Source organism: Populus trichocarpa, chromosome 1 (assembly GCF_000002775.5).
Source record: "Populus trichocarpa isolate Nisqually-1 chromosome 1, P.trichocarpa_v4.1, whole genome shotgun sequence".
In the NCBI taxonomy this organism is placed as follows: domain Eukaryota; kingdom Viridiplantae; phylum Streptophyta; class Magnoliopsida; order Malpighiales; family Salicaceae; genus Populus; species Populus trichocarpa.
The window spans coordinates 17,520,360-17,541,367 of NC_037285.2; the positions used below are offsets into that span (position 1 = coordinate 17,520,360).

General features: G+C 29.8%; 1 protein-coding gene across 2 annotated transcripts; it reads left to right on the forward strand.

Annotated features, from left to right (window-relative positions):
* Nucleotides 1-1,176: 1,176 nt before the first annotated feature.
* LOC7475109 (protein CHUP1, chloroplastic) lies at nt 1,177-4,946 on the forward strand. Of its 2 annotated transcripts, none has more exons than XM_024592826.2 (5): nt 1,177-1,369; nt 1,871-2,103; nt 2,187-2,302; nt 3,001-3,771; nt 3,869-4,946. In XM_024592826.2, the coding sequence occupies exons 2-5, from the start codon at nt 1,932-1,934 to the stop codon at nt 4,772-4,774; spliced, it is 1,965 nt and encodes a 654-aa protein (XP_024448594.1). In that variant the 5' UTR covers nt 1,177-1,369; nt 1,871-1,931; the 3' UTR covers nt 4,775-4,946. The 2 variants fall into 2 exon arrangements, with proteins under 2 accessions (XP_024448594.1, XP_024448600.1); XM_024592832.2 differs by lacking the exon at nt 1,177-1,369 and adding an exon at nt 1,379-1,676.
* The last annotated feature ends 16,062 nt before the right edge of the window (nt 4,947-21,008 follow it).

The window sequence follows — 21,008 nt, forward strand, 5'->3', positions numbered from 1 at the left end:
CCTAACTTGATTTAATAATTATGCAAAAACCATTGTGAAAAGACCAAAACCCCCATTGACTCTAGGTTTAATTTTTTTTTTTTGCTTTTAAGGGTTTTTTTTTGTAGTTTCACTATGTATTTTAATTGTTTTTTTTTTATATTTTTTCAAATACCAAATTGCCTCTCAACTGATATTATATTAACAAAAAAATCTTTGTGAAAAAAAAACCCCTTGATGCCATGTTTAACTTTTTTACTTTCAATGATATTTTGGTCATTTCACTGTGTAATCAATAAGAAAAAAAAACTTATTTATTCCCCGTCAATATAATAATAATCATAAATGGGTTATGTGAAATTACGTTAATGCCACTTGATAACTAGTATTAAGTTTTTTTAGTGAAGGAACAAAAAGGTCATTACAGTGTGTCAATGAACAATGTAAATGAGTGTGAGTTACAATGTTTTTCAAAGGGATTTTAGCTCGTTCTAATTATTTAAAAAAAAGGTATCAAAATAAATTATTTCAAAACCAAATTTAACAACTTATATATATATATATAAAATTAATAAGGATTTAGAAAACTTATTTACTTTTTATTTTAGAAATTTTTTTTGTTGTTGTTGTTGTAGTATTTTTTTTTTAAAAGTCCATTGATTCAAATGAAAAAAAAATTTATTTTCTGAAAATAGAAAAAAAACTATTTTTCATTAAAAAAAATTCCAGGAAGAGTTTACTAGTTTCTAAATATTTTTTTTTCTTTAAAAGAAAAAGGTTCAGAATCTGGGTGTTTGTAGTTTCTAACCAAAATTTCTCTTTCAGACAATAAAACAAATCAACTTGTCTCTCTCTGTCTCACCTAACTTTTTGATATGCCATTAAAAAGAACACGAGACAAGACAGAAACCCAACAAGCTGTACGTTTTTATTATTAATTAAATCAAATACGTACCATCTTAAAAAAAAACTAATAGGTTTCAAAATTATAATTTTTTCTTTAATTTTACAGCTAAAAGAGATAGCTCAATAAAAAACGTTATTAAAATAAATTATTTAAAGATTATTATTTTTTCAATGTTTTTCTTAAAAAATTAAAAGTAGTTAAAGTACAAATAAGTTATTAAAATTATTCTTTCATTGAAATACACAAAAAAAATTATATTTATATTGTTTAAAAAATCGATATCAATAATTTCGCTTTCTAGACAGCGCGCTTGCCACTGAAGATTCAATGCCCTTGCAATCCCTCTCTTTAATAATTTAGTCTTCTCTCTCTATCAAAATTATATATAACTGAATTTTCCAGTGGGGTTTTTGTCATACCTCATTTTTTTTTTAATTTTTTAAACTTGAAATGGCTTGTTTTGATCTCGGTTTCTGTTTCTGGGTATGCAATTTGTCTTATCGACATGAGCTTTTTTTCTCCCTTATTTTTTTATCTCGTTGATCCTTTCTGGTTTCTAGCTATAGGCTTGTATTCCAACAGAACGAGCATGGTTGATAAAGACGTTGCTTTTTTGGGATTTTTCTTATTCATCAATTGTTGCTTTAACATGGCGTGGATCATTATTTGTTTAGTTTTTTTAAGCTCTCTGTTTAGAAGAAATCAGCATGCTTTGAATTAAATTTTGCTTCTTTGATTATTCATTTATCCCTTTTGGCCACCTCCCATCTTAAAACTTACGTACTAAATGGTAAGGTTTGGCTTATTCTGGATTCTTGGTTTTATATGGCAAGGACCATGGGGTTCAAGGTCTTTCTCTATGTTTTTTTAGAATCAAGATTAATTCTATATGTGGGTTTTGCTGGTTCTTCAATATATATATGTTCTTGTTGTCTGTTAATGTAAATATTAGGCTGGCTAATATTGGTTGTTTTGGCTATGTAGATGGAGGATGATGATGAAGACGACCTATGAATTATGATCTCTCTCTCTCTCTCTATTTTTCATGTGGATTCATAAGTTGACTTGTATCATGGTAAAAGATAAAAGTGACATAAGGCCTGTTTTAATCAAATTTGGGGTGGCTTTAGCACTCTCTTCTGCTGGATTTCTCCTTGCACGCTTGAAAATCAACATGAATAAGTCTTCCCAGCTTCCTTGCTCCCCACGCTCTTCAGGTTTGATCTCCTTATCCACTGACTGGTCTTGCTTTTATTTCTGTCCATGTTTTGATAATTCTGTCTATTTTCATTGTTTATAGATCATGGTAGTGAGGTTGACGTTGGGGGGGAAAGAACTTGGCACGGAGACGATCTTCAAGTGAAGAATAGAACATCGAGTTCTGGCAGTGTCGCTTCAATTTCAGCAGAAAGATATGTAAGTTTCGTTCATAAATTTTGATAGTACAGGATAATGTTTTCTATTGCTAATATTCAATGCATTTAGGTTGATTAATAGTAACACTTGAATTAGCAACTGTCTGTCAGCAGTGAACTCAAGATGGCAGAGTGGTGATCGGTGAACCTTGTAGTATTTCCTTTGTTTTACTTTGCTTTTTTGAATCGAACAATTTTATTGTGAAAGCATTTCTAAAATCAGTTTATCTAATTGAAATTGAATTGTTTTGTTTTCTCATCACCTTACTACATGTTTACCTTTTGTGAATATATCTGTAAAAACTGAACCCGCCGCTTCTCCCTCAAGAAATATTTTAAGGAATTAGTGAAAATTATGAGCTCGCTAGGCCATGGAAAGACTTCATTGTAAGTTCTGCCCGAGTAAAAAATATGAGGGCACCAGAATAAAGTATTTAACTCGTTTAATATGGTGTCTAAATTCTACCCTGTGCTCCTTTTATTTTTCTGCAGAATGATGTTTGCAGGTAAAATCTGTGTCACTCTGGATTATTTCATAGAGTTACTTGTACTCCATTTGTCACGAGTCATTTTAGAAAACTAAATTCTCTTACCTGTTTGTTTGGCTATTGAGCTGTGGTTTATGGCTCTTCAAAAGATGAAATTTTATGTCTTTGTTATTAATTTTTGAAAAGTAATTTCATGCTCTCTGTTCCATAGGATGACTCATGCGTGCTGAATGTTGCTGTTCATAATTCCAAGGTTTTGTCTCCAAGCAGTAGACACAGTGGGGATAAAGATGGGTATCTCTTGACTGAATTCAATGATCTTGTGAAGGAATTGGACTTTACTGCCAATAATTCTGAGACATCCAAGAAAGAAGAAACAATTATATCAGATGTGGAAACTCCAAGATCCTTCGAAAGTGTGGAAAAGGTCGATTATGAGCAAGATATCAGGCATCTGAAGAACATGGTTAGAATGCTTCGAGAGAGGGAAAGAAACCTTGAGGTCCAAATGCTTGAGTTTTATGGCCTAAAAGAGCAAGAAGCAGCTGTGATGGAATTGCAAAACCGTTTGAAAATAAACAACATGGAGGCTAAGTTGTTTGCTCTGAAAATTGAGTCCTTGAGGGCTGATAACAGAAGACTGCAAGCTCAAGTGGTGGATCATGCGAAAGTTGTTGCCGAGCTTGATGCTGCCAGGTCAAAACTTGAACTGGTGAAGAAAAAACTAAGGTCTGAAGCAGAGCAGAACAAAGAACAGATATTGTCCCTTAAAAAGAGAGTTTCTAGGTTGCAAGAGCAGGAACTCATGTCTGCTGAAACTGATTCAGATATTAAAATGAAGTTGCAAAGGCTGAAGGATTTGGAGATTGAGGCAGAAGAGTTGAGGAAATCTAACTCCAGATTGCATCTAGAAAACTCTGAATTGTTTTCTCAACTGGAGTCCACCCAAATCCTTGCTAATTCCATTCTGGAGGATCCAGAGGTAATTAGTAATTAGTTCATTCTTAATAATTCATGCATCATTCCTCAGTTATACCCGATTATCATGTGATTCATTTTCTAGTTTCATTTTGTTGCAGACAGAAACATTAAGGAAGCAGGGCAATCGGTTAAGGCAGGAAAATGAGGACTTGGCAAAGGAAGTTGAGCAACTCCAAGCAGACCGGTGCAGTGATGTTGAAGAATTAGTCTATCTTCGATGGGTAAATGCTTGCTTGCGATATGAAATGCGCAATTTTCAGCCCCCTCATGGTAAAACTGTTGCAAGAGACCTTAGTAAGTCTCTAAGCCCTAGGTCTGAGATGAAAGCAAAACAGCTCATACTTGAATTTGCAAATACTGAAGGAATGGCGGAGAAGGGGATCAACATAATGGAGTTTGAACCTGATCACTGGTCATCCTCCCAGGCCTCCTATATCACAGACGCAGGAGAACTTGATGATCCTCTATCACCAAAAACGAGCCACTCAGGGAAAACCAAAATGTTCCACAAGCTTAGGAAACTTTTATTGGGAAAGGAGACTCATAATCACATTCATGGATCTTCAGGTGACAGAACTGGAGTGACAGGAGATTTTGATTCTCCAAATGGCAGTTTAAGTGTTTCAACACCAACAGACGCCACAAGTGATTTGCAATCTACTGGAGGTCAAACTCCATCCTTCTATTCATCCAGGCATTCGTTTAGACATTCCATGGATATCCAAAGAATCAGCAGGAGTCTGGAGAACAGTCAGAGATTTAGGGAGGTAGGATCGTCTAATGGGCATATGAGATTTTCATCAGGTAGAACTAGCGATTTGTCACTTGACAATTTACTGGATCAAGACTTGCATTCTATTGAGAAATCCGAGATGGCAAAATTTGCTGATGTTTTGAAGGACTCCGGAGGTAGAGCGGGAAATGGCAATAGGATGGACAAGTTGCACAGAAAATCAGTATCAATCGGCTCATTTGAGGCTTTCCGTAGCTCCTCTTCGAAATAATCCCACCTCAGAACCTTTTCATTATACTCTCGAAACCTTAAGCGAAGGATATACCAGTCAGTGTAGCTTCTCCATATTATTCACTAATGACATCACAGAAACTAGTTTTTGTAGAAAAAGACGAGTTTTATATATGATAAATGTTAAGAGTTGCCATATTAATCTTCTAAAACTGTCAACTTCCAGTCCACCTCCTTCTTTGGAGATACCTTGCAATAGTGGGATCAAGAGTTGTTGAAATCTGAGTAACATCGGTGCCTTTTCAGAAAGTTCCCCACTAGAAAAACTACTTTGGTGATGAAGATGAAGTTAGCTTTCTTTAGACACAAAAATCACTGAATTTGTGGTGGTTTCACAAAACCAAAACCAGGCGGATCCCTTCGTAACCAGCGAAGGAAAATGACGCTGGAGACTAATCCTCATGCTTTACTCTGTTGTAAACTATTTACTTTTAAGAAATTCAGACATGTTAAATGATTTTTATGAAAAAAACGAGCTATAATTTTTTATTTGACCAAGCTAAGCACTCAAAATGTCTTGTTCCTTTAAAAAAATTACAAAGACTACCACCATCCGAGTTTGGAAACATGCACAAATTTGGCCTAGAAGTTACTGCATGAGTTTTTTCTAGTTATTTTAGGATTCTTTTCTTAGTTAAGTTTTTATAATTTTATTTGGTCTAGATTTCTATACCTAGATTGGACTTAGTTCTTATTTAAACAGTCTTCTGTGTTATTTTTTTTTTATTAGAAGAGATTGATAATTCATAACCTTATTAAAAAATCTTCAATTCAAAGTTTTCTCTACAATTTAAAGATTGTAATTTTTAGAGCTTGAGAAACCCTAATACCATACGATGCATCAATTGGTTTTAGAGTGTGTTAGCCTATTCAATATTGGGAAAAAAATGTTCCCACCCCGTGAAGACCATATGTGATGTGTGCTCAAGAAGCATTGCAAAGAACACAATTGTGGAGGCTTGATCGATTGAAATGGTCATTAGTAGACATAACTAAGCTGCTAGATCAACTTCTACCAGGGAATACGCAAACAAAAATAGTGAAAAGAAGAGTGATATGCCCTGAGACTTAGCTCAAGACAAACCAAACCCCCCAAACCCCTTCCTACATTAATCCCATATAGACAACCACCACCTACCTGCGTGGAAGAGTTTGGTGAGATCAAAATTGTAGGAGGCTACATAAATTATACCAGACAAAGACATGAAAGATGTTTTCATGAGATTAATGAATTTCATCCGATGATTCATATTTCTAGTTTCAATGGAGATCTGGACATAGCGAAATTCCTTGATTGGGTTGCTAAATGCAATAGACTTCAGGAATGCATGAATATTTCAGAGGAGAAGATAAAAAACAGTCGTGAATAGGCTGAAAGCTAGAATTTCTTTCCGATGAAGAATGGTTCATAATAATTTGATCACATAAGGTAAACCACCTGTTGTTGTGGTTCTGAATGAAAATATTATTGAGGGATAGATTTGTTCTGCTACATTATAAATTGAAACCAAAAACTACTATATATTAAGATTTAATTTGCAAGGTGATGAATTAGAGAGATTACAAATGAAAATTTTTAGATATATAAATCTCTAGTTTTGAAGTTTCAAAGCTATTCTATCATGTTGAGAGGAAGCTGACAAACAACTTCATTCTTTTGAAATTAAGTTGGGGAAGGAAGAAGCAAAATGTGATCCTACGTTGATTTCTGTAGAGTTATATGGAGATATCATGGAGGATTATCTTGAAGTTTCATTCCACAGAGAGGTTAAAGCACTAAGAAAAGATATACATATCTAGGAACATGCAAGTCTTAACTCCTTCTATACATACACAAACTTTCTTCCCGTGGCATCTACACTAGTGAAAAGGCAAGCTATCTAATGCATAAATTGGTAACAATAAATATTATATTCAAAGTATTTATTTATATTTATCTGTAATTGAAGAGTTTAATTTCTCATCGTAAGTGAGGAAGCCTAACATGGGACGTGTAACAACAGTCATAACTTAAGAAAAAGTCCAGATTCATGACATTTCTAACAAAAAATAAGACATTAAATTCCGATTCAACAATTGAATTGGGTTGAAATTTTACTAAAAAGTTCTACAAGATTATAAAGACAATACCGTTTGAGTTCAAGAACAAGCATAAATTTAATATAGAAGTTGTTGCTCGGGATTTTTCTAGTTATTTTAGGATTCTTTTCTTAGTTAAATTTTATAGTTTTATTTTGTTTATGTTTTTATATCTAGATCCGTTTTAGCTCTTATTTGAACTACTTTATGTGATATTTTTCATTAGAAGAGATTGAGTATAGAACTTTTAGTTCAGAGTTTTCTATACAATTTAAAACTATAGTTTTGAAGCTCGAAGAATGCTAGTGCTATACTTACATGTTTTGTGCAAATATCTCATGTCTTAATATCAAGTCTTTTTCCATAATATATTCTACTTTTGTTCTATATTATACAAAAAATTAAGTAAAGATAAGAATTGTGCAAGTTACAAACATAATTATAAATAAATCCTCTATTTTTGAGAAATGAATTAATTAGTTCGCATGTGTTAGAAACTAATTATTTAATTCTTTTCATCCAATTTACATTCTTTTCCAATGTTTTTTATTTTAAAAATAAATAGATATTATGGAAAGATTATGAGAAAAGAAGAAATATTTTTGAAAAAAAATAACATTAAATTAAACATGACCAACACTCGCTAAATAATTAGTTAATTTTTTAAATAAGGGAATTTCTTGAAACTAAGGGACTAATTTATAATTTACAGTCCCTTAAAATTATTTTTTCCGCAAATTTTCAAAACATATACATATCGCTTTTAAGAATTTATAACATGATTTATATACCGTCCAAAGCCATTGAGATTTTCAAGTAGCATTACTCCTTGAAAACTCGTCCTCCAGAAACTATTTATATTATTATGCTTCTTTCTTAGTGAATCACAATGCTATATTAACAAAAGCTAGACAGCATGTGGGTTTTATTATAGCTCTACATAGATTACCATAGACATTCTTTTACTCTTGAATGGATTAAATTTAAGCTTTTGATTTGGGGTTTTTTTTTCTTTTCCTTTAGCTCCGTGATCATTAAAAGATTATTTGGGATGAATGCGTTTTTTCAAATTTTTTAACACAGTAAAAATACTTTTTTACCTCTAGAGTCAATAAAATTTAGAATTGTTGACCAAGAGATTTCTTAACTTTTCACAATTTTCATAATAGTAAAAATACTTCTTCGCTCTCAAGATAAAAAAAAAGTTACGCTGCTGGAAAATGGTGTTTCAAGGTTTTTTCACTTTTCATGTACAGTAAAATAACGTTTTTAGCCTTAGAAAAGACAAAAAAGAAGCTTTGCCTTTGGGGTTATTTTGGTATTTTCTCATGAGTATTTTATGTAATTAAGAGGGCCATAGGGGTGTTTTAGTATTTTCACGTTTTGTTTTTGATTTTTTAATCGAAAAGATGTTGTCACGTGTTCTACACGCACCAATCAGTGGATGGTAGCGCGTGTGACACCACCTGATGACCAAATCTGGTCATCCGCTTTCTCCCTCATTGCACAACCGTGTCCTTTTTCACATGGTGTGGCGCATGTATGCTTATAATGGTTGGATTGCCACTAGTGATCGATTTTTTTTTGTTTTTCTTTCTTTTCTTTCTCCTGACAGCTAAAATGCATAATTGTCTTATTTGTTTCTTTGTTTGTTGTTTTTCAATTTCAGTCCCCATTATTTGAATTTCTTATTTCGTCCTTATTCTTTTTATAGAAGTTTTTTTTTTCAACTTTGTCCTTCAATTAGAATTTCTCATATGTTTTGTTTTTCATTTTAGTCCTCATTCTTTTTTATTTTTTATTTTGTTTTTATTCCTTTTATAGTTTCAGTGCTCCTAAATCCAGCCCTATTTTTGGTTGGTGTTTCAGAATCCATTCTCTTTGTTTTGATTTTTGATTTTGGTTATTTTCTCTTTTGTTTGAGTTTTATTTGTTTACAATTTAGTCATTCAATTCTAATTTGTGTATATTATATTTTTCAATTCGGTCTTTCTACTTTTGATTTCATATTTTTTCCCTTGGCTCTTTTGTCAAAGTTTTTACAGTTTTTAATTTTACCCTTCAAATCAAATTTATGGTTTTGTTTTCGATAGTAATAATATTTATTTTAGTTTGGTCCTTTTTCGTTTGATTTCTTATTTATTTTATTTGCCCTTTTCTCAAAGTTTTTACGATTTATGATTTTATCCTTCAAAATAAGTTAATAATTTTTGTTATTTCAATAATAATGATAATAATAATAGTTTATTATAATGGTTGTAGTGGTTATAATATCAATAATTATGGTTATAATAGTAATAACTGTGATAATTATATTAACAGCAGCAGCAGTAGTAACAACAACAACAACAACAATTATAATAATAATAGTATAATAATAGTTAATAGTAATTGTGATTGTGATAGTAGTAGTAGTAGTAGTAGTAGTAGTAGTAGTAGTAGTAGTAGTAGTAGTAGTACTTAATAATAATAATAATAATAATAATTTTGGTTATAATAGTAATAATAATGATGATGATAGTGATAAGAATAAAAATATTGATAATATTAGTTATAATGACAGTGATAATAATTATAACAATAGTATAAATAGTAATAATAATAGCGATGATAACAACAACGACAATAATGATAATGATAATAATCACGATACTAATACTAATAATAATTATGATATTATTTATTGATAATAGTAATAATGGTGGTAGTTGTAGTGACAGTTACAATAATAATAATAATAATAATAATAACAATGAGAATAGGAATTATTATAATAATAATAATAGTGATAATTCATTATTCAATGTTATATTTGCTGGGAATTGAGTTTCACTGCCTTTTCATGTGTGATATTTTTGATCTAATATCCCGGATTACTGGTTTGAAAAGTTTACATGGCTCGACATTCTCTTTTATTTTTTGCCTTATTTTTTTTAATTTTATCATTCAATATTGGTTTTTTAAAATAAAAAAATGTCATCCAGATTTCTTTTAAACCTATTAAATAAATCAATTCACATCGAGTTTACTCTTAAAAATTTATCATCTTGCCTGAATTTATAACATAAGAAAAAAAATCTCTACACTTTTAATAACTTTTTTTTTTGTTTTTAACAACATGGTTTGGGCTTTGTTCTAAAATACAAAGTTCTGTACTCAATCTAGCTATTACTGCTACTGTAAAACAACAAATCCCACCATCTTCACTCACTTTTCTCCCATTCACGCAATCTTTAAAATTAATCCTTTCTATCAAGCAAACTATTACCACTACTACTTTTACAAGGTTCATTTGCCTTTTAATAGATTTTCATTCTCTATCTAAAATGCTTCCATATTCTCAGTTCTATAGGTATATAAAAGTGAATGCAACTTGAATTTAATAGACTGTTCTTCTTGTTTTATGTGCCAGCTTAGATAAATAGTTTTTTTTTTCCACAACTACAAACACTATTCTTGGTTATTCTAAACACCAAAAAGAATGACAATCCTGGCCACTTAAAAAGTTAAATAATATCGGATTTAGGTGAGTATTATTCTAAAAATGTTTTGTAGAACAAAATATTGTGAATACCTTTATATTTTATTTTTATATTATCTTTCTTCCATGATGCATCATCTCTTTGTGTTGTCTACACATGGAAGTCATAAAAAAGGTTTCCAAATCTAATTACCAATCAACACCCATTTGGCTGAAATTTATATAATAGCATCACATATCCTGAAATGGTTTTTTAGTTTGTCATGTTTTTATGTATATTCTTAATTTCCCTTTATCTTTTAAATTGTTTTTCTTTATAACATATATAGGCAAGTTTATTTTATGTTTTTGGAAATGATTTCGTCTTTTCTTGAAAAATCACGTGGTCCCAATAAAATATTTTTAAATCTGTAACATGCTTGATTTGAATGATTGGTGTTATTCAAGAAAAAATCAAGAATGGTTTGTTGCAGAGGTGTTATTAAAGCTGTGTATTCCTAATTTTTTAGTTTATTTCCTAATCCTAGTGAACTTTCCAAGCATAATTTTAATGAATTAGATGTTGTAGCATGCAATATCACAGTAGTTGATGATTACTGTTGATTGCATTTTGTTTCTCCATATAGCTGTTTTCATGTCCTTCTTGACGCTTGAATGATGTAGATGTACATTCTAGATTAATTAAAGCAGTTCAAGTGAGGTCTAGCTGTATCTATAAATCTTGTGATATCTGCACGTCTTGGAACAGAAAGACAGACATGGGTTTATTTTCTAATCCTTTTGACAGTAATTTCCTAGTCGACTTCTTTCTTTGCTACAAACTTGTGGATCGTTTTATGTGGATTTGTATCTCTGTATTTTCTTCCAGAGGCTTTCTCATTTTCATTTGTATCTCTGTATTTTCATTGTTTTTGTTTCTTATAAACTTATATGTTTATATTTGATAGGTATGAAGACTAATAAAATTAAAATGATGGATGCATTACAAAGATAAAATTAATTTCATAACTTTAATTCAATTTGGTATTGCTATTAGGGTATTGCTCTTAGCCCTTTATCCCATATAAAAAACCTTTTTATATTTGTTTGTTGTAAGTTCTTTGTACAAAACTAAATCATGCAGTCTTGTTGTGTTTATAACTCATGTATGGTAGAAAAAAAATTCTTTTTATGCCTTGTTCTATTAGTTTTGCCCCCCTAGAAAATTATCTTAGCTATGTCCTTGAAGATCACGATCTAATTTTATGGTACCCAAGAACCCTTACTAGTCTTTAGAAGTTCTTGGTAAGGGGCTGGTTATGTCATAAAAAAATAAAAATCATTCTATAAATCTTATCTAAGGTAAGGGCTTGTTCTATAACCCTTACTAGTCATTCATTGCGCTTACATGCCAAGTGTTTTTCTAGACAAATATATGCACATTTATTATTAAAGGTAAAGTACTACTAAGATCTAAAAGAGTGATTTTAAATTTAGGCATGGTAATAAGGCTCAGTCCTTACTTTTGAAATATAGATGTTAGACCTGAGAGGATGGTGTTCAATTGATAGGCATGAGTCCGTTCAAAATTATATTGATTGAAGTGGGCCTAAAAACCATTGCTCATACTCAATGGATGTATGCAGAATCACACTCATCCAACCTAACCTAAATATGCTCACATCATAGAAAGGTACCAAAAAACAAAAGCACAAGCATAAATTCACACACATATCAACACGAGCATGAAAAATTCAAATAACAAATAGTTTAGCATCATCATCATCATCATCTTAAATAAAATATATTCAAGGCATTTTAAACACAATAATGTAGTGTATTAGGCAATTTTATTACTCATTAAATATCAACACTCTACGAAAATACCTATTTATCTTAGGTGGGTTTGTGAATAACAAAACCTTTAATACAAAATAACATTATGAGAAAAAATATCTTGAAGATATTTTAGATACAATAATGTAATGTATTAAATAATTTCATCACCCACTAAACAACACTCTAGGACAACATTTAATGATGATTTATTTATCTTCGATGAGTTTGTGAATAATAAAACCATTAATACAAAATAACATTATGAGAAAAACTAACTTGAAAACATTTCAAATACAACAAAATAATATATTTAGCAATTTAATTACCCATCATTCAACACTCAATTACTATTCATTTATCTTAGGTGGGGTTGTGAATAACAAAATCATTAATATACTAACATTGCGAGAAAGAAATATCTCGAAGACATTTTAAACACAATAATGTAATGTATTAAGGAATTTTATTACCCACTAATCAACACTTTAGGACAACACCCGGTGACAATTAATTTATCTTAGGTAGGTTTGTGAATAATAAAACTATTAATATACAATAATATTTGAAAAAAATATCTTGAATTTTTTTAAAATATAATAATATAATGTATTAAGCAATTTTATTACTCACCAATTAATATTTTAAGACAACCTAGTGATAGTTTATTTATCTTAGATGAGTTAGTGAATACTAAAACTATTATTACACAAGAAAATCATGTATTAAAACCATTAACACACAACATAACAAATCAACACACTTAAAATTTACATCGAGACTAAACATTTATGCCATGGAATAAACCTGTTACAACCCATCCTCCTAATCCTATTGTTAGGTATTGATTCCATCCTTATTTTATCTTGAAAAATAAAATCCCTGAAGGCTTCATACCTCTGAGGTTGTCACACAATGGTGTTGAACCCAATAAATTGGAATGGAATTCCATGTTTCAGAAAACAATTAGCTGTCATCCTTGTTGTTTCCAAGACTTTTAGCTTTCTCAACACATTATTTGCAGGAACCCACTTAGTGTTCATAATTTTAGAAGCGTGAATATTTTTATCTCTACAATCTTCTGCTTCGATGAATGGTACGACACATTTTTTATCACAGAAACTATTTCTTTGGCCTTGACTGTTACCAATGTACTGTTCATGATGTACTTCAGAACAATTGTTATGCATTGAGTGTTAATTTTTTCTTTTATCTACTTTTCCTATCTATATAGGTAGAGTGTGTAAAGTATGTTATGTTGTAGAAAACACGAGGCATAATATTCTATTTATAGATGAATCTTAATAACTCTATAAATAATAAATTATCACTTTACCATCGGAATAATATAATACATATTATTTTAGAACAATTTTAGAAATTTATTAAATCAAGTCTCCACTTGATTTTCATAGGTCTAGAATTATAATCCTTTATGTTAATTACATTATAGTCCTTAATTTCTAAAATTTATTTAGAATCAAGTCAAACTTGATTAATCATCCAAGTTTATTTTTTGACAAATGGTTCTTATTATGTGTGACCTATTAGGTTCCTAATATATTGACCTATATATAAATCACAATTCTAATAAACTAGGAATAATAGATTAAATAATTTAATTTATTATTAATTCAACTATGATATTTATTTGAAGATCAAATGCATCGTCCAGCTAGGAATAATAGATTAAATAATTTAATCTATTATCAATTCAACTATGGTATTTATTTAAAGATCAAATGCATCGTCTAGCAATGTATCATGATCCCTCAAATATTAAAAAAGTCGTACATGGTTTGACTTAACCTTTCAGTGAATAATTTTTCAGTGAAATTATTATCCCTTCATCAAGAATATTTATTTAGATATTATAACATGGAGAGTATATGCGGTTAAATCATGTTTATTCTCAACACTATAGTCATTGATTTTTTGAATAAGACTTGAAATTTTTTTCAAATCTCATTTCACCTTGTACAAAGATTTCACAATCAATACTATTTAAAAACACGTGGAACATTTTTTCTAATTTACCTAGAGTGACGAGTCCTCTCTTGATCACTCAAATACCTTCATATAATTCATTCTATACCTAATATCTACCTATTGTTTTTACCCTTGATTAAAACAACGTGTAGACATGATCAAAGCATAACATGCCTTATATAAGATACCTTATTGATTTTAAGTCTAAGGATCATTTACACAACTGTTAAATGAGTCTTTTCATAGACACAAATGATTTTTCCTTATGAAATCCTCATACGGGTTACTTCAATGTACATATCATCTTACAAGTACCTACATATTAGTTCCAAGCATCCTTCATATCCTAATTTATGAGAATAACTGCTTTTTTTAGAAAGAAAAGAACATAATATGTACTAGTCTAAATGACTCTTAAAGTCCATTCTTAATACAAAATTGACTAGAAACATTTAGGAACAATGCTTGGATGCATTTAGAATCTCGTAATTATAACCATTTTATAATTTTCTCTACAAAACATTTTTATTCCAAGAACATTATCTTTACCCTAAATTAATTAATATAATATTAAACACAAATGAATATCAAAGACAAAGAAAACCTTTATTAATAATAAATATGCTTTTACATGAACAAAGTCAGTTTCACATGTAACCAACCAGTTGACTACATGACATACACACTAACACATTAGCCTCACGACCCCTCTTATGTTGGAATTTGGTGCCATCTTCTTGCTTTTATACGAAGATATTTAGAGCATGTAAAGCCTCATGCTCTTTAAGCATATATTAAATTTTTTTATCTCAAATTTTATAATTTGTTTTATTCAATTTCTCACCCTTGTTGAGCTAGACCAACATTTTAAAAGCATTTGCCATTTTAAATTCTATATTTCTAAATGTATAGACATATATGTGTATTATTTAATGCCTAATACATACATACATATATACATACATAATCCTACCATTATTAATTATGCAAATAATAATTCTGCATTAGGTTTAGAATAAAAAGGTTATTATGTTCGTAGTCATCATCTAAGGTCCCAATCTATAATTATTATTATCGTAATCAATTATATGAGGATTATATTTTTAAAATAAACATATATTTTAGAAAAAATAAAATAACTTAACTTAAAACTACTATTTAAGTACATTAAACTAAAATTGAAAATATAATCTAGTTGTTGGCAATGAATTAAGAAGTCTTTTATTGAGTTTATCTAGAAACACGTAATCCATCTTACATAGTCTAAAAACTAGTTCATTATAAAAAAAATAGATAAAAAAAATCATGAAATATGCTTCATGAGCATTGATTTCTAACAAAACTTTGAAAGCATTCATTGTAGATCTTCATCAATTGTTCCAATGATATTTTAAATAGTTTTTACATGTAAATGGATTAAGAAACAACCAACACATGCTTTGATAGTAATGTTGAAAAAACTAATAGATAAAAATAATTTCAAGCAAAATTAGCTCATGGAACTTGTTTCACTTTGTCATCACATGTAATTAGAACACGAAAGAGACTCATAATTCACAACCTAAACATATTTGAATTACATTTTGAGAGTTTGAAAAAGTTTTTTCTTTCCTTTATTTTGAACGCAAATTCTTTTTCTACAAACTTTAGAACACCTTTTGTTCTCTCTTTCACGCTCTTTTCTTCTGTTATAGAACTATTTTCCTTGTTGAATTTTTTTTTGTTATTTATAGGGAAGTTATCTTCCCTCACTCACTCATCTATTTCAGAGATCATAGACCATGTTAACCCATTATGGATATCTATAATTTATTTTCCTATAACTACTAAGTAGCCCAATAATGTATCCATGTCTAAAGCCCTATAATGGCTATGGCTATGACTCGGTTTGATGTCTTTAAAAGTAGGTTTAGATGGCCAAGATAATTGGTGTTAGAAATCTAGATTTCCTGATGTTAAAAGGTGGTTTTCTATAATCTATTTTTCTATTTACACTTTTTTTTGAAAAAATTAATATATAAAGATTAAGGAAATGATTTAGCAATTGCAATATTGTTCAATTCTTCTACCATGTTAAAAATTAGTTTAAGATCTTACGTGTTTTTATTAATACATATAATCTTTACTATATTTTATAATATGTAAGCATTAATTTTTTGATTAATGGTTATGTTTTCTACTCGATTTCAAAAAATACATTAATAACACTTACACATTAATTCTTTTGTGTTAGAAAAAAACTTATTTAACCTGCAGCGAGGCAAGTTGAATAGACACGTTACCACTTTGTTTTTTTTTTTTTTTTGCATTTATTAGCACAGATAATTCTGGATATATTTAATTAAATATATACATATGCTTTTTGATTTATAATTAGAATAAAAAAATATTTAAAAAGATTTTATATTTTTTTCTAAAATAATTATCAGGGATGAAATAACCATTGAGATTTTATAAAGATTAGCCGGTGCAGATTGTATAAAGAGTGTAAACAAAGTAGTATAGGAGCGGGGTTCCACCTTGATATTTTGGGTCAAATGTAAATGTAACTGGCAGCTGGCAGAAGCATTCATGTATTAGTGAGAAGGCATTCATGGCAGAAACATATTTAAAAAGCTTTTTTTTTTTTTTTTTTTTCCCAAAACAATTATGGGTCGTGCAGAATGTATAAAGAGGGGGTGTTTTCCAACTTGATATATAACTGCCAGCTGGCAGAAGATGTATTTAGTAAGAAGGCATTAATTGGCGTATCGAAGCAATAGGAAATCTTAACAGAAGAAGTTGCATAAATTAATTAAACCAAATGCAGACTGCAGTGATGTTGCTGATGAACTCACCGGTGTAGACAGTAGGTGGTTGCTGAGCGTTTGTAGATGCTGTCAAAATGTTATTAATTTAATTTTTTTATATTATTTTGATGTATTGATATTAAAAAAAATATTATTTTAATATATTATTTTAATTTTTTTATATTGTTCACTTCTCAATAACACTACTGTTCATGGTGTTCATTACATACAGGATCAACGACAGTTAATGTCGGTATTTTCCTGAAAACTTTGGAATTATCCACTTCTCATTGGTACTGTTCATGGTGCCATTATATATGAGATCACCGATGGAATAAAAATTTATTTGTAATATTTAAGAGTGTTTCTAAATATCTTTTAATAAAATAAAAATTTCAATTAAATATTACACGCAGAATTACATAATGAAATGTTAAAAATATTAATAGTTAATTAACCGCAGGTAAGACTGTCGATAAAAAACACCAATTAAAAGAATAAAATCTCTAATTTCACAATGGACACGCCTTTTCTTCTTCTTCTCTCTTCCTCCTCTTCTTCTCTCTTTTTCTTCTACAAAAAACACCAACGTCCCTCATTTGTTTATCTTCTCTCCCCAACTCATTCTCTTCTCTTTCACACGCATGTATGTCTTCTCCTCTTTTCTCTTCTAAGTTTTTTTTTTTTTTTTTTTTTTTTATAATTAACATACTTTATGAATTTTTTTTTCTCTTCTCAACTTCACTCACAACAAAATTAAGGTAAGATTTTTTTTTCTTCACACTTATATTTGGTTTTGTTTATTTTATTTTATTTTTATGTTCTTAATAATTGCATGAATGTTATTGTTGGAATTGTTTTTCTAATTTTGTTGTTCAATTTCAATTAAATGTATAAGATTGATTTTAAGTATTATTAGTTAATAATATTCTATTAAACATTAATAAATTTTAAATATTCTTAGTTAATAATAATAATTAATTACCCTATATTTATAATTATAGGTTCAATTTCAATTACAAGTTAAGGTTATAAATTTAGATTGATTTTTATAGGATATACAATATAATATTGTTATGATAATAATTGTGTATATAACCTAATTATAGAAAATAAGCCTTTTCTATTCATAAAGTAAAATCATAGTTAAAAAGTAAAGATTCAATAATTTGATTTGCTCTATAATAAATATATGTATTAATAAAAAAATCTAAAAACAATAATCTAAAAACTAGGTTGAGTACAAGTTGAGTGAACTCTTCACTCAATGACAAGGAAACAAATTGAATAAAATTAGATAGTTTGTGGCAATTGAATTTAAATTGTTATGTATTTGCAAGTAAACAAAATTTAGGTAGTCTCTCGTATAGGGGAGGTGCTGCCAAATTTTCTTTTTAAATAGGAATGGTTCACAGCATCTTAATCCTTTAATTTATGTAGATACCTAGGGGAAAGCTAATAGCACATCGTACGGACAAGATCGCTGCTAGTTCTTTTAACAACGCTTTTGACGACTATGAGTCGTTAGGTGCTGACCAAGAACAAACACCTGAGTCATAGGCACCCACTTTTGATATGGGCTCGTCGAGTGCGATGTCGTCACACTGAGAAGAGGTCCTCTTACAATGGGATTTATTTACTAGGAAGTACCATGCCCAATTGAAGCCAAACCTTTCAATGTAAGTTTATTTTCCTTTCATGCACTACTAAAAAATAAAGAACATGTTAATAATTTTTGAAAAATTAATTTCAATTAACGAATGTTATTTTAGGTTTACAAATATTAAGGCTTCTCGAACCATAATATCGACGATGAAATCATCGATAGAAGTGCCATTGTTTCAATGGAGTCAGGTTTTTAAAAATCCTAAATTGAAACCCATGATTGATGCATGATTCAAAAGGTTTAAGATTAGTATTAACTTAAACAGTTTTGTTTTATTTTGTTAATTTGGTTAGTTTTATTAATATTGAGGAAATTATTCTTTTACAAATTTGAACTGCAATGAAAGTTTTTACTAGAATAAAGCCGACAATGCTACTGTTATGAGGGTTTGAGAGAATTACGTTGTAATTAGGTAAAATTGAAATCAAAATAATTTTTTAAATCTAAATTTTAACATTTTATTTTTCACTTATTAATAGCTAATTCATTTGTATCATATAGGTTGAGTGATTTTTGGTACGAGATGCAAAAGAAAGCAAAACATTATGAAAGAAAAAGAGCTTCCAAACTGAAAGGACGTGACTGTTTGGAAGGATTTCAGATCTCCGTACGTCTCGGAGTCTGTTTGGCTGAAATATATTCAGCACGTTTCATTACCACGTACAATGATGGATACATTCTATTCGTTTTTTCATGCAAAGTGAATGATAATATTCTTTTTTTAATACATCCATTTTTTTAATTTGATGTTTTATATGAATATGTTTAACTAACAATAATTTTCTCTTACAGGCTACCGTTCTTGGATGTGAATCAAGTTTGATGGAGCTATTTGTAGAAACAGACGTGTGAAATGATGATCTTCGAAAAATGGTGCAACATCTTGTAGATAGTTGAGCTTAGCATTTTGTGGTATGTTGGATTTCAATTTTTTTTTCTTCTTATATTATCATTTTTTTGAATTTGCTAAGTTTTTTTAGTATACGTATAACACCCGATTGAAGGAGAGATATAAAGACGATCCTTTGACCCATCCAAAACTCGATTTGGATTAGTGGTTGGAGAAATGATTGTTTGGTGGACCTGATAGAAATTGGGTGTATGGTATCTCAAACATTACGGTCGAAGACTTGTAGACGACCTAGAGTGTTTCTACTGTTGGAGGCTCGTAATTAATTTCGAGCACTCAAACTTCAGAGTTCAAGGTGATTTTAGACCAACGAGTTCAAGTTCGGACAACCCATCTAACTACTGAGACAGAATGACTTAGTATTGAGACGGTCGAACTTTGCCAATTGGTAATGGAGATGAAATCACAGATGGGTGGTATATGTGCTCCTCCTTATTGGCTCCACGGTTTCGGTGAAGACTTGTCTCCTTCTTCTTTAGCCTCTCTATTCGAGATTAATTGTATTTAAATTTATAAATTTGTAATAAATATAAGATTTTTATTTTAATTTAATTTATTTTAATTATTTTCTACTTCTATTTAATAGATTTATTTTTTTAAAAATATTTTTAAAATTATTGATGGTCTTACCGTTAGATTAAGTCCATTAGTATATTCCAGAGAGTTGGGAAAGAATCACTGCAAACACCATTGTGCCACTGTTTAATAACCGACGGTTTTATTCTATCGATAATATTAAAAAGAACTCATCGTTGGCATTACTAATGATTTTTTTGTCGACGATATGTGAAAGTAATCGATGAAAATACTAACGAATTAAACCGCATAATTTTTTTTTATTTGGCTTGCTTTGTCCATCTGTAAATCTGTTGGTAATTTTATTGAACTCACTGATAGACTATAAATCACTAATGATAGGTTTTTCGATGAAGTATTTCTGTTTGTAAGCCTATCAGTAAAAATCATGCTGATAGACTCAATGTCTAATTATCAATAGAATATTCTATCGGTAAATTAAAAAATTCTAGCAGTGAAAAACAAGTATATATAGTAGTAACTAAAGTACAAAGAATTCAATTTGATACAGTATGTGAACTAGAGTATAGGTGTGGAAGGAATTCAGTTTCAGACCTCAACAGCAAGTTACTCTATATGATCTAGATCCATTTAGCATATGTACTGTAGATTGGGAAAAGAAAATAAATATACTACTGCCTACTCTAATGCAATACTCTAGCCGTATAGATGTAGACATAATCCACCAATGGCTACGCAGTGGAGATTCATTTCTTGAAAACAGTAGTCCCATTTTAGAGACCATCGCTGAATGTACTCGGGAGAATGACTTGTATCTCACTATGGAAGGAAGCACAGTTCTTTCTTTAAGAATGACACACAAGTCAAACCTGCAAGATGAAATGGATTGGGTGAGGCGTTATTGGATAGATAACCCATCTCAAATTACTGGCCCTTCCAGCTTCAAAG

What these genes read in the sequence shown, in the direction of transcription:
- LOC7475109 (XM_024592826.2), top strand. Translation starts at nt 1,932, where the DNA reads ATGTGGATTCATAAGTTGACTTGTATCATGGTAAAAGATAAAAGTGAC. An exon ending in CAATTTCAGCAGAAAGATAT is followed by an intron (nt 2,303 to 3,000) that starts GTAAGTTTCGTT and finishes TCTGTTCCATAG; the next exon opens with GATGACTCATGCGTGCTGAA. An exon ending in CCATTCTGGAGGATCCAGAG is followed by an intron (nt 3,772 to 3,868) that starts GTAATTAGTAAT and finishes ATTTTGTTGCAG; the next exon opens with ACAGAAACATTAAGGAAGCA.